This window comes from Euprymna scolopes, chromosome 1 (genome assembly GCF_053919585.1).
Source record: "Euprymna scolopes isolate OS-2025 chromosome 1, ASM5391958v1, whole genome shotgun sequence".
Lineage (NCBI taxonomy): Eukaryota > Metazoa > Mollusca > Cephalopoda > Sepiida > Sepiolidae > Euprymna > Euprymna scolopes.
In genome coordinates, this window is record NC_136482.1 from 32,428,971 (window position 1) to 32,444,729 (window position 15,759).

A 15,759-nucleotide genomic window follows, 5' to 3' on the forward strand; every position below is an offset into this window, starting at 1 on the left:
CCAAGAATACGTTTCAACACCTTATCAACAACTCTCAAATGGGTGAGAGATTTTTTTTTTTTTTTTTTTACACATTGGTCACCACTTATCAAGGCCTGGAAGCCACTCAGGAATAAGGGTCATTACAAGTACATTAAGTTAGTGTGGAGATTGGATGAAGTGTTTACTTAAGGGGGCGGTTCATTAGGAATTTGTTAACGTTGGACTTGAACACATCCAAGTTGTAGTCAGGTGGGAAGCAGGCAGACGGAACAGAGTTCCACAGGCGTGCAGTTCTAAGAAAGAAGCTTTATATATATATATATATATATATATATATATCTCGTAGGAGAGTTGAGGGAGGGTGATCAGTTGCTGCATTACAAGAGAAGGTGACACATTACTCAGATGAGTTATACACAAAGTTCTTTATAAGATGATTACACATGACCTTCAATTTGGTAGAATGATGATACGAAGACGGCAGTTACAAAAATATGAGATGTTCTTTTATTATCGCTCGACCGGTCGAAATGATGATGACATCCAGGAATTCAAAGTTGTTTCTACATGTTTAAAACTTTCCCCTTCGCTTCTAAAGGGACCCTCCTCTGACCATCAGCTCTGTCTCCTATCTTCGTCTCCAACTCTGTCTGTCCGTCTGTCCAATCTCACTAAAACTAGCAAACTATATTGAGAATTCATTTTCTGCTATGACGTCATGTATGGCTTCAAAACGTGCCACACACACGTGGAAACTCACGTGGCCTAAACATGCATGGTTCGCACATGTCCAAACTATTTCTGCAGACAAAGAATTCTTACTAACCTATTTTTCGACCTAACTCATTTTTCAATATGTTTTTAATTTGCTATTGTTCGTCCTTCTCGATGATCTTATTTTAATACAGTTTTCATAAAAAGAATCGAACAATTAAAATTCCTTTTACAACAATATATCAAACTATCTTATGTGAAACTGAACAATGCGAATTCCTTTCTGAATCTATTTCCGAACTTTTTTTTTTTTTTACATAGGCGTCACCACTTATCAAGGCCGATAGGCCACTCAAGGATAAGGGTTAAAGAGTGTACAGTAGTCAAAAGGACAATATAGTAATCGATAGTAATGGAAGTTCGGTAAATTTGTTAACTTAAGTGGAACGGCTCATCAGAAACTTTTTCACGTTGGACTTGAAGACAACCATATTATAGACAGCTGGAAAGCAGGAAAACGGAAGACAATTCCACAGGCGTGCAGTTCTAAGGAAGAAACTTTGATCATGGAATCTATGTTTACGTTTAGGCACAGATAAAGAGTGGGGAAAATTATTGATAATGTTTTCAGCTAGTCTAGTGTTTCTTGTGAAAGTTTGGCGAGGGGGACCATAGATTGAAGCTCAGTCGAACACTTTCCATGAAAATAACGATAAAGCAGAGACAAACTCGCAACATCTCTTCTGTGAGATAGAGGTTGCAGCGAAGAGAAAAGGACATCTCCCACCAGGCCACGAAGTCTATTTTGAACCCTATCAAGGCAGGACAAGTCTTTTCTAGTAGCTCCTGCCCATATATGGCAACAGTATTCCATCCTTCGACGTATCTGGCTCTTATATAGATAGAGAATAGCATCAGCAGTAAGATATCTACTGGATCGATAGAAGGATCCGACCATTTTTCCAGCGGCCTTGGCAACAGATTTGATGCACGTATTCCATTTAAGATCAGGAGTAAAGGTCAAGCCCAGAAGCCTGTCAAAACTTGAGGCCTCCCCAAGACGAGAGCCATTCATTTTAATTGATGCCAGATGGGGATCAGAACGTTGATGATGTAAAGATAGAAGCTTGGTTTTAGATGCATTAAAAGTAACCAGCCACTCCTTTCCCCATTGTACAACGTGATCAAGATCAGAGGAGAGAGAATCGGAGAGAACTTGGTCGTTTACTAACATAGATGTGCTACCATAGATGGTAGTGTCGTCAGCAAAAATGTCTACAAATGATGTAAGGATTTGGAAGATCATTAATGTAGATCAGGGAAAGAGTTGGACCCAGGATGGACCCCTGAGGGACTCCAGCATTTATACTGTGAGCTTCTGATTTTTGCCCCTGAACTACTACTCTTATGAACCTATCAGAGGAAATGATTTAATAATTGAGAAGACATTTCCAGCTATACCATAGCTGGAGATCTTGTGAAGTAAACCTTTATGCCATATCCTATCAAAGGCCTTTGATATGTCAAGAGCAATTGCCCTAGAAAGGTTGCCTCTGTCGAGAGATTCGCTAATCCTATTAGATATAACTGTAAGTACATCTGCTGTAGATCTAGCAGAACGGAAACCATATTGTGTGTCACTAAGAAGGTTATTTTTGCTGAGATGGTTGATTACTTCTGTATTTAACACAGATTCCAGCAACTTACTCATGATGCACAGGAGACTTATTGGCCTGTACTGAGAGGGGGATGAACGATCACCTGAATTCTTAAATACAGGGCATACTGATGAGATTTTCCAGGGTGATGGGAAGCAATTTTCCTTAAGACAAAGTTTAAACAGTTTTGTAAGGATGGGTGCTAGTTCTGGTTGAAATTTTTGAGTTCTATAATTGGAATACCATCAGGGCCGGTTGCTTTACTGGAATCAAGGTTTTTGATTAGCTTGGCAACATCACATACAGATATTTGTATATCACATAGTGTGTTTTCTTATACAGGAGGAAATATTGGGGGTTGGCGGCCTTGGTCGCAAAAGGTAGAATTGGCTGCAAAGTTCTTGGCAAAGAGTTTGGCTTTGTCTGATGCTGACGAGATTAACTCAGGTCCATTGATGATAGTTGGGATAGAGCACACGCTTCAGTTCAGGATTCTGTTTGTAATTTGCCAAAACTGGTGGGAACCAAGCCGTTGCTCAGCTACTTTGGACTTGACGGACTGAGCATACAACTCTCTTGCGTTCTTTATTACTTTCTTGCAATGGTTGCTGGCAGTCCTGAAAGCGGCTTTAGTTTCCATACATCTATTACGTTGGAAGCAGTGGAAAAAGTGATTTCTGTGCACAATAGCAGCAGCACATTCTGAAGAAAACCATGGCTGGCTGTTAGGTTTTTGCTGGAACTTTTTCGAGGGTATGAAATTGTCTATACCTACTATTAACCATTCTGTCAGGTCTGATACTATAGACGACACATCCTTTTTAAACATGGAACACAGAGAAAGATCCGATATAAATGTACGGAAACTATCCCAGTCAGCCATAGTGTATCGATATACTGTACGATGGAGAGGTACGTCTGAGGACTTATTACGTTTCATTTTTATCTTAATTGATACAACTGAGTGGTCGGAAGATCCAAGAGGAGACAGAACGGAAACTGAACATAGTTCAGGGCAAGTTGTGAGAAAAAGGTCTAGAAGACTTGCATACTGGCCGTCATTGTCGGGCACACGGGTGGGTTCGTGAACAATCTGAGTGAGGTCATAAGCAATGGAGAAATCATGACAGAATCTCCCCTCATCATCGGTCTTGTTTGAGTGGGTCAACCATTCCACATTGTGAACATTGAAGTCTCCACATACGTGAATGTTAGCTGAAGGATATGCTGATAGAACTTGGTCAATTTTCTCAGATATGCTTTTAAAGATAGTAACTCCGCTGTTATGGGGGCGATAGAGAGTAAATATAAATGCCGTAGTGTGAGCTAGTGCTACTCGGAAGCACATATAGGGTAAGTTAGGATCTCCTCTGGAGATATCCCTACCACATGGAAAGCCATCTTTTATATAGGCACATATTCCATGCCCATGGCGATCTTGGGGCTCAGATTTGGAAGTTAGGTTAGAGTATCCTTTAATTACGAACTCATTTAGGGAAATAGTCTGTCCAATTCCAGTTTCGCTTAAAAATAAAAGGTCTGGTTTAGTCTCCTGTAATTGGGATTCAACCTCTGGAAGGTTAGAACGTAGACCCCTGATGTTGGAGAAGGAGACATGGTAGTAGGGGTCTACGTTGGAAGTTTCAGATCCGGGTTTAATCGTGTATTTTTTCTTGAAACTTTTCATGATGGAATTTTGGAGTTTGTGGACTAGGTCGTCAGACTTGCTTAGAGCAGGACAGAGAGGGGAAACAAAGAGAGAAAAGTAACAAAGAATTTTTTTTTTTTTTGTAGCACATGATAAGGTAAAGCCGTAACAATTACCCACTAGTATGGCATCGAGAGGCCCCACCAGAGACTACTGCATGGTCCAGAATCCATTCACCAAATGGCAATACAGCAGCCCCAGTACTTCACCAGATACTACTAGTACATAATACCGACAGAGTAGAGAAAGACTAGCAAGGATTTTTCTGTTGAAAAGGGCTGAAGGAAATAGATTTTCCCTCTACTAGCTTGTGAAGTCAATATTTCTTAAAAGAGTCCACTTAAAGGTTGCAACTACTTTTAGTGAAAATGGCGCTGTGAAACATCAGTTTCGTGTTGATATCTACTTATTCACCAAGAAAATTCTAATTGTTCTGTATCGAGTTAATATCTTGTAACTGACCAGGCCAGAACATCACAAAATAAAACCATTGTTAAAACTTCATTTTATTTTTGTCAGTGTGTTTTTGAAGAGTGGCTTCTCGCCTTTAAGTTCCACTAAACAATTTGTCTGAGTTTGAGAGTTACCATTTCAGGGGAGAGGAAGCAGAAGAAGTGATCTTATTTCTTTTTCTTTCTTATTTTAGAATTAACCTTTTTTAATACATTTCAGTTCACCCACTTTACGTAAATGGAATTCTAGAATTGTACAGCTTGTCAGTTGCAGCTGCGAGTCTTCATCCCTCTCACTTCGTCCACTGAACCATAGCGTTTTGTTCTTCTGTGCCCCCCTCCCTTCCGTCACCCACTTCCTTCTTTCGTGCTTCCCTGTTGGAGGCAGGCATTTCGGACCAAATATTTGGCTCATTCTTTACAGATCATATGTTGCTAACATATGCAAACACAAGAAAGAAAAGCAACTTATTTCCCGTGACAATGGAGTAAGTATTGATCCACCTCCCCCTCAAGGGCAGAACATGACGCATGGTCAAGATTATTAAAATACAATGTCTTTTACAGAGTCGTGTTTAATGAAAATATATTCACATACGCACACACTTTTTAAAAAATGTTTGTGAAAGATAATAACGTATATATAAACACAAAATCTCATAGCATATTATTACATACTTATATAATCGTATAAAATACTTTTTGCATATATGTGTTGCAGTACTTGCTTTAACATTGCTCAATATACTTATATAAGCATATTATCATAGAACCAACCTGGCAACTAGTAAAATTCCACCCTTTCCCTCCAGAGCTATCCAGATGCAAGAAGGCTTTCTACTCTAGTAACATCTTTACTTGAACTACTAATCTTTGGAATTCTCTCCATAATCCCTGTTTCCCTGGCTGTACCAACATGCAGAAATTGAAAATGTAATGTGAACAAGCATCTTGTTGCACTGCAGTATCAGTTAATGCTTCAGTGCTAATATACCTTGTTTGAGGTGTGTAAAAGATTTAAAGAATGATAAAAAAAATTCTCTCGTAAATATGTTATCAAGACTTACAAAAAAAAAAAATTAAATTAAAAGTAAATATTTTGTAAAAACTTTAAATTGTTAAGGACATTTTTATGTTTTTATGGCAAGAATGTGTCTCATAACTAAAAAAAAAAAAATGCTGCATCTTTCTTTTTCATTTTACAAATGATTCACCACTTATCAAGGCCCGGAGGCCACTCGAGGATAGGGGTTAATGAGTGTACAGTAGTCAATAGGATGATATTATAGTAATCGATAGTTGTGGAAATTTGGTAAATTGGGTTACTTTTTTCTCTTTTTCTATTTAAGGCTTCTATGGAGACAACGATAGAAAACAACAATAAAAAAATAGCCAAACGGAACACTGTACCAAACGGATGTGTATTAGAAGGGATACGTGCAATGGTTGCCAACCGTATAGCTACCAATGGACCACAGTGGGCTAAGATATTCTCTGCATATAACAGTGGCACGTGAGTTTAATTTTAAAATATATTTCTACTGCTTCTTTACGATTCTTTTCAGCAAGCCAATTTTATTTGATACAAATAAACTTCGATCTATGCCTTACTTGTCCACCAAGTTTTATTCATAAATGTCCAACAGTCTTTGTTTTATTGCATTTCAAGTCTCAGAAACGAAAGGTCCCCCTTCTGGAGTTAATATTTGATCTCTATAGGAGATCCATAGACATGTACAATTAAAAATCACCTATTACTCAAATATTTAGTAAATAAGTGAATAACATATATTTTCCCCTCCTCGAATCGACCAGTGATGTTATCGTATATCTTTCTTGTGGTCTTATCGGATTCGAGGACAAGAATTCATCTAGTCTGGTGGCGTATCCAACTAAGTTGTATTACTTGAGGTAACATCATTAATAGAAGGTGTACTATCCCTCGTATAAGCCAGTGTGTTGTAGCCGTATCAAAAGTGATCTTAGTTGAATACTTCGAATACTATGTTATATTGAATATTTGGTCAGGGTTTACTTGGAGAGAAGTATCCTCTTGCCAGGCTATTCTGACAAACCCTTGTACAGAGGACTGAAGACGCTCAAGGATTGTGTCTAGTAGGTAATTCAAACTGTTTTGCTTTTTTTTAATTTTCTTATTTTGCTTTAGTGGAGATGGAATATCTCACTAGATGCCAGAAATTCACCCGGTATGTCAAGCATTCCAATTGAGAGATTGTTTTAAGTGTAACTGTTTGTATTTTTCTGGCACTTGGTTCACTGGGTATATTTGCCAGGTAAATTGAAATTATTTTTCATAAGTCCAGTTGTTGCTATAATTACTAGAATGATGGCGATACTGCTTTTTTTACATGTTGTACATAAGACTTTGGTATTTCATTATCTTTTCTTTCAAGTGTCATTGGAGACGCAAACTTCTATTAAGGTTGCTTCTTTCTCCTTCTTGTCCTATATCACTATGTTAAGCGTAATAGCTCTGTTAGATGTAGGAATCACATCATCATAGTGGATACTGTATGACTTGTTTCCAACTGTTCTTTCTTTTTTTTTTCTTTTTTTTTTTTACAAAGAAATTACCACTTATCAAGGCCTGGAAGCCAGTCGAGGATAGGGGCTAATGAGAGTACAGTAGTCAATGAGACAATATTGTAGTAATCGTTAGTAGTAGAAATTTAGTAAATTGGATTACTTAGGGAGGGGGCGACTCATCAGGAACTTGTTTACATTGGACTTGAAGACAATCAAATTGTAGAAAGAAGCTTTCTGATATATGTTCCCAGGACTTGCTACTATATTAAATATTAAACTTTTTACAAATGATCCCTTGGAGATATTACACACTCCATTGTGTTACATTGTACAGTAGCCATCCTCTTACAATCGGATGTCAGGTGGCTCACACTTTCTTCTCTGTCACAGAACCTGCATTCATTGTCATTGAGACCACTCATCTTGAAAGCATTGGTCTTGGCCAACCATTATAATCCTCTTCTTATCATAGTGGAGCAATCCTCCTTTTGATCAGTCTATAGAGCCTTCCTTATCTATATAGTTCTGGCTGAATTCGTCCAGAAAATACTTGATCCATGTTTGGTTGGCCCATTCTTCCAGATTTTGAAATGGAAGGTCTTTGTGTGTTTGACTACACTTTTGGGCTATTTTTTTAGCAGGCTGTAGTAAGACAGTTTTGTCTAAAATGTTTGGCCAGTTTCGTGATGGAAATTGTTCTGTAATGTTGATGTACCATCATTTGGATTTTGGAAGCTCATCAGATATGGCCTGATGCTCACAATAGTGGCACAGTGTTAATGATCAATTTCTGAGAGACCACACCTCCTGCTCTTTTGAGCAAATACAGTCTAAGCAGACTCTGGTTTCTGTATGTTACTCTGTACAGTGTTAACAGTTTCCTTATCTTAATATCTATTCTATAAATGTCCATTTGTAGCCAGTCTACAATGCCAAAGCTGCATATCACCGCAGGCATGGCTAATGGCAGTTATCTTGTGTTTGTAAGCTCTGTTTTACAAATTTCATAATACTATGAAATATGAGTTCGAAAACTAGAGTCGATAACCAACGTTTCTTCTGTTCCTTTGTAAAATTATACACAGGTTGTGGGATTTTTAAAAATATTGGATACAGTTATAGTTCAGTATTCTCTCATCTACACTTACTATAGATATAAACATAACTACTGTAAATAATTTTCCCCACTCTCTATCTGTGTCTAAATCCAAACGTAGATTCCATGCGCAAAGCTTCTTTCTTAGAACTGCACGCCAGTGGACCTCTCTGCCGCTTGCCTGTTTCCCACCTGACTACGACTTGGACGTCTTCAAGTCCAACATAAACAAACTCCTGACAAACCGCCCCCTTAAGTAAGACACTCTATCAAAACCCCCAATACTAATGATTACTACAATACTATCTCATTGATTACTGTACACGCAATAACCCTTATCCCTGAGTGGCCTTCGGGCCTTGATAAGTGGTGACCCCCATGTAAAAAAAAAAAAAGAACTATTTTGAACATATATAAATTATAATAACAGACCAAACCTTGTTCATAGTAAATATATTCATTATACAAAAGTTCTAAATGCGTCGATGATTGCGACCTTGGGAACGGTAGAAAGCAAAGTTTATTATTAAACTTAAGTACTCGACCTGTTCATGCTTAATGGACCTTTTCTTCCAAATGCGGCTGTTCTATGATCAGGTGACTGCTCGCGAGATGTTTAATTTCCTGTGTGTTCACATTTTAAGCCTAAGTTTCTTTCTAGCAAATAAGTTTCTATTTTTACTTATTGAAGGGACGTTTCTCTTTTGTTTTCTCTTAAGCAACAAACAGCCGTTTTAAATAGCTATAAGCGATGAACGTCGTCATACCTACTCATACCTTGTTGGAAAATAAAAAATGGTGTAAAAACTGTAGCTTTATTGAAATCAGTTGAACAAAAAGTAAAATATAGTTTTTATTTATTTTAATAATAAATGGAATAGGAATCAAAATTTCTGAAAAAGCAATTTATTCTTTGCAGTTATTTCATTTATATATAATGTGTGTGTGTGTGTGTGTGTGCACCTATATATATATATATATATATATATATATATATATATATACTCCTGGAATAAGAGTACTCAAGGACAAAATAAAGAAATGGAAAGTAAACCAAAAATCCACTTTCTACTCTCTTAAACACACACACACACACACATAAAAATGCATCTGTGTGTATTTGTACATATGTGTATATGCGTTTACGTGTGTATATGAATCTGTGTGTGTATATTTGTATATATGTGTGTATGCATCTACCTGTGTGTGTATTTGTATATATGCGTATGTGCATGTATGTGTGTGTATTTGTAAATGTGTGTATTTGTATATATGTGTGTGTGTATTTGTAAGTATGCATCTATGTGTGTGTATTTGTATATATGTGTATGTGCATCTATGTGTGTGTGTATTTTTATATATGTGTATGTGCATCTATGTGTGTGTGTATTTGTATATATGTGCATGTGCATCTATGTGTGTGTATTTCTATTTATGTGTATATGCGTCTATGCATGTGTGGTTGTATATATGTGTGTATGCATCTATGTGTGTGGAGTTGTATATATGTTTAAGTGTATATATGTGTGTGTATTTGTATATATGTGTATATGGATCTACATGTGTGTGTCTTTGTATGTGTGCATAAATGCATCTGTTTGAGTATTTGCATATATGTGTCTATGAATCTATGTGTGTGTGTATATTTGATTATATGTGTATATGCATCTATGTATGTGTATATTTGTATGTATATGTGTATGCATCTATGTGTGCGTGGTTGTATATATGCGTATGTGCATCTACATGTGTGTGTCTATTTGTATATATGTGTATATGCATCTACATGTGTGCATATTTGTATGTGTGTGTAAATGTATCTGTGTGTATGTATGTGCATCTATGTGTGTGTGTATTTGTATATATGTGTATGTGTATCTATGTGTGTGTGTATTTGTATATATGTGTATGTGTATCTATGTGTGTGTGTATTTGTATATATGTGTATGTGCATCTATGTGTGTGTATTTGTATATATGTGTATGTGCATCTATGTGTGTGTTTGTATATATGTGTATGTACATCTATGCGTGTGTGTATTCACATCCATGTGTATTTGTATATATGTGTATGCACATCTATGTGTGCGTGGTTGTATATATGCGTATGTGCATCTATATGTCTGTTTATTTGTATATATCTGTATACAATGTATATCTTTGTATATGTGTAAATGCATTTATGTATGTGTGTGTATTTGTATATATGTGTATATGTATCAATGTTGTGTGTGGTTGTATATATGTGTAAATGTATGTGTTTGTATTTGTGTATATGCATCTACCTGTATGTGTGTTTGTATATGTGTGCACATGTATCTCTGTATGTGTTTGTATGTATGGTTATATGAATCTGCATTGTGTTTTTGTATATATGTGCATATGCATCTATGCATGTGTATTTTTATATATGTATATGCATCTATATGTGTGTATTTGTATATGAATCTATCTGTATGTATTTGTATATATGTCTATATGCATCTATGTGTATGTATTTGCATATGTGTGTGAATGTGTATTAGTGTGTATTTGAACAAGTATGTGTATTTGTATGTGTATATGCATCCATGTGTGTGGATATTTGCATATATGTATATATGTGTGTTTATTTGTATCTTTGTGTGTTTTTATATATATATATATATATATATATATATATATATATATATATATATATATACGTATATATGCATATATGTGTGTTTATTTGTATCTTTGTGTGTTTTTATATATATATATATATATATATATATATATATATACGTATATATGCATATATGTGTGTGTATTTGTATATGTGTATATATGCATATATGTGTGTGTATTTGTATATGTGTATATATGCATGTGTGTGCATTTGTATATTTGTGTATATTTGTATATGTGTGTATATACATCTTTGTGCATGTTTATTTGTAATGTTGTGTGTGTTTATTTGTAATAATGTGTGTGTATTTTTATGTGTGTACATTTGTATCTGTGTTTATTTACGTCTATGTGTGTGTATTTGTATGTGTGATATGCATTTATGTGTGTGTATTAGTACATGTGTGCATACATCTATTCGTGCATATATTTTTATGTGTGTATATATTTTTTTAATATTTAGTCTCTATTTTTAATCTGCATCTTTATGTTCTATTACTTTACACAAGGAATATTTTTTCTTTTCCCTATTTTTACTTTTCACTTTATTATTATTTCCTTTTTTTTCTTCTTTCTTTTTCTATTCTCTCCATTTTTGTTCCACACGTTTTTTTCTGTTTTTCTTCTTCAGCTTGGGTCTTATTACTCACTAGCTTGTTTGTTTTTGTTTTTGTTTTTTTGGGGGGGGGCGTTTTTATAATATATATGTGTGTGTAAGTGTGTGTATATATATAAATGTGCGTATATATGTGTGTGTGTGTAGGTGTGTGTATGTATATATGTGTGTGCGTGTGTGTATATATGTAATATATATATATATATATATATATATATATATATATATATATATACATACATATACACACACAGGGTGCCCATAAAATCTGGCTACATAATTTACAAGGCGCCGACATAGTCTGCCTACATAATGTATCCAAAGTTGTGGACACCCTGTGTGTGTGTGTGTGTGTGTGTGTTTGTGTGTGTGTGTGCATATATATATATATATATATATATATATATATATATATATATACATCCTATTTTACTTCAGTTCTCAGAAATCTATATCTAGTAACTAATACTTGATCTTTATATGAGATATGCATAGATATTTGAATATTATATTAAAGTTCACCTTTATCTCTAAAACGCTTGGTAAAAAAGTTGAGAACATAATTGTCCTCTCCACAATTGACTATTTAAACGTTATAGTATATCTTTCTATTTGGTCTCTTGGTCTTACTAGAGTCCAGAAAAAGAATTCATCTAGTCTGGTGGATTATCCAGCTTCGTGCTGCTACTTGAGGTAACATCACTTGGAGAAGGTGCACCCTTCCTCATAAAACAAGTGTTGGTTAGCCATACCAAGGAGATCTTATTTGGGCTGCAAATATTATGTTATTTTGAATATTTAGTCAGGGTTTATTTGTAATGTTAGGCTGTCCTAACAAACTCTTGTACAGAGAGACCTTTGCCACTCGAGGATAGTATCTAGTAGAATTCTAATTCTATTCTTTATATATGTATATAGGTATCTATGTATATCTGTATGTGTCTGTACGTCCGTGCATATCTGTATGTGTATATATCCTTTTATTTCATCTCATCGCCACTTTTATCTTTCTTTTATTCCTTTTTAACTTTCTCTAGCTTTCCTTGCTTTTTCCCCCCATTTCGTTCTCTCCCCACCCTCTTTCATCTTTTCTCACTTTCTCCTTCCTTCTCTTTTTTTTCACTTTTCTATCTCCTCCTTTTTCATCTTTTTTTCTTTTATTTTCTTCCATCTCTTTATTTTTTTTTCATCTTTTTTTCTCTTTGGATTTCTGTTTTCCATTCCTTTTTTTTTTTTTTTTTAACTTTAAACTCTTATCATTTTTGCTATCGTTCCTCTTCATCTTTTTCGCTTTTCTATTTCCTCTCTATTTTTCTTTTCTGTCCATCATGTCTTAATTTAAAGGACCTTTCAATTCATGTAACAAAATGCAATAAATAAATAAAAAAAGAATTACCATTTCTTTATCTCACTCTTTTTCCTGCCTTTCTCTTTCTCTTTTCAGCTACAATAACCAATGGATGGTTGTAGATTACAATTTGTTTACTCCAAGCCAAACACTTCCAGAAGACGGACTGCTCATTGTGCTTGAACAACTGCCGTAAGTATTGAAAGAAGGGACAATTGTTCTTCGATTTGCTTAAAAAAGAACTATGATTTTAGTCGTTTTTTTTTCTTGATTTAGAGAACCTTTAACTTGTTGAATGTCACTCTAAAAAGACAACGAAAAAACAAACAATAGACATGCAAGGTTTAATTAAATAACCCTAAAGTATTTTTGACACTCAGAGGTCTTTGCTGATTTTGAAAGGCCCTTCTGGTTGTTGAATGTTGTGCACTGTAGAATCTGAATAAAGGTGAAATATTTGTTGTAAAAAGCGTTGTAGGTGTATTTGTGAATGCTGTGCTCTCTATAATCTGAATTCATATATAGTATTGATTTTAAAGGGCCTTGTCGGTATACTATTAATGTTAGCCAATAACTAACCTGAATAAATGTGTAGTATCAGTGTTGGAGGACGTCGTGTGAGTATTTATATCATCTAGAATCTGAAAAACATGTGGTTTTAATTTTGAAACCTCTTGTTGACGTGTACGTGTTGGATGTTATGAACCCTAGAACTTAAAAATAAACATGTGGTATTGATTTTTACGGATCGTGTGGGTGTATTTGTTGTGTGGTGTTCATTTTAGAACCTTAAAAAAAACTTGCAGCATTGACTTTGAAGGATCTTATTAATTTATTTGCATGTTTTGCTTTTGAATTGGATTTTTTATGGGTGTACAAGGTTGAACGATAAGTGTCACCCTAAAGAAAACAACACTATAGTTACATTTTAAAATTTTTATTGAAAAAATCAATTCAAGTAACTTGTAACTAGTAGTAGAGTTGATATCTATTCAATGTAGCCGCCTTCAGCCTCAATCATCACCTCGATACGGGTCTGGAACTGGGAGCATGCTTTTTCCACAAGCGTCAGCAGGAGCTTGGTTTATATTTGGTGAATGGCAGCAGTCAGGCTAGCTTTGATGCTGTGGGATGTTATGTTGATGATGTTCTCGACGTATGACCAAAGTAGTCCAGCGAGTTCAGGTCGGAGGAGGAAGGAGGGATTGAGAGAAGGATACAAAGTCGTAGCACTCATTCTGAAACCAAGCCTGGGTCTCTTTGGATTTGTGGGCCAATGCTGAGTCCTGCTGAGACACCCAGGGTCTGCCAGCGGCCACCTGATTACACCAGGGGATCACCACACTCTTCAGCACATCTAGGTACAATTTGGTGTTGACTTTCAAGCCGACTTTGAAGATGTGAGGTGGCATGATGTGGCTCTCACTTGAAACAACACCAAAGACCAAAACCTTGGTTGGAAATTTTGCTATCATAATACTGGGCACATCCCTGTTATTCGTGGTTATCAAGCAATGCATTTTGAAGGCACTGGTAATGGTCCTGTTATCATAATTTCGATAGGTAGAGAACATGGGTTGTACAGCGGCGCACCTCCGATCTCACTTGTTGAAAATAGTGTCACTTTCACACATGATAGAAGGGATTTGTACACAACTGGCCAACTAGTAGATGGTCTTCTACCAAAAAAGAAAACTGGTTTTCATCAAACGGAAATAGAATCATGTTATCATTATAACCTGTATTTGTTCACTGTATACGGCATAATCACATCTCTCAAATTCAGAATCTCGGCCAAAACTGACTCTGTTCTTCCTCCATCAAATTCTGTCGCCATTCTCCTGCTAACAGTCAGTGTCTCCTGAATATTTGTCATCATTCTGAATTCTCTATCTTGGGCCAACTCTTCTTCTGCTCCAGGGCTGTTAATGGTTAACTGTCTGTAGCGTTGCTTATCTGTGAAGTTTAATGGATACATTACTTTAAAACTGTCTTGTTTTTGTTCCTAACTAATCTCTCCTGGTCTTTGTGTGTATATATGTGTGTGTGTTTGTATATGTGTGTGTGTTTGTGTGTGTGTGGATATATGTGTGTGTGTGTGTGTGTGTGTGTGTGGCGATGTGTGTGTGGATATGTATATGTGTGTGTGTGCTTGTGTGTTTTTTATATATGTATATGTGTATATTTGTGTTTGTGTGTGTGGATATGTGTATGGATATATATATGTGTATATGTATGTGTGGGTGTGTGAATATGTATATATGTGTGTGGGTGTGTGAATATGTATATATGTGTGTGGGTGTGTGAATATGTATATGTGTGTGTGTGTGTGTGTGTAAATATGTATATATATATATATATATATGTATATGCATATGTATATATATATACAAGAACCCAAGTTTGCCCAGTTGGACAAACTTGAATCCTTCTGCCGGAAAAATATCCAGTAAATAAAACGTTGTTTAGTAAATCGTTATTTTTTTGCATTTTTTTTTTTTTTTTTTTGCATTTCCATGCATCAAACATGGATATAAATATCACTAAAACATCCGCTGAGTCATAAGCTTCATTTCGGTACCTAACTTGCCTGAATGGGTTGCCTGTAGGCTGAGATAAACTGCATCACACACACACACAGTAGGAAAATTTATAATAAGGTGTGTGTGTGTGTGGATATGTATATGTGTATTTGTATATATGTATATGTGTATATATATGTGTGTGGATATGTATATGTGTATATATGTGTGTGGATATGTATATGTGTGTATATATATATGTGTGTGGATATGTATATGTTTATATATGTGTGTGGATATGTATATGTTTATATATGTGTGTGTGGATATGTATATGTTTATATATGTGTGTGTTGATATGTATATGTATATATATATATATATGTGTGTGTTTTGATATGTATATGTGTATATATATATGTGTGTTTTGATATGTATATGTATATATATATATGTGTGTATTGATAT

General features: G+C 35.3%; 1 protein-coding gene across 1 annotated transcript in view; it reads left to right on the top strand.

Moving 5' to 3' along the window:
- LOC145292241 (putative aminopeptidase PLBD2) overlaps positions 1-15,759 on the top strand; it is a 351,318-nt gene that overhangs the window by 270,662 nt on the left and 64,897 nt on the right. The window contains exons 6-7 of the mRNA XM_080138585.1: positions 5,864-6,027; positions 12,866-12,961. Coding sequence (XP_079994711.1) covers positions 5,864-6,027; positions 12,866-12,961 — 260 coding nt within the window. The remainder of the gene's footprint in view (positions 1-5,863; positions 6,028-12,865; positions 12,962-15,759) is intronic.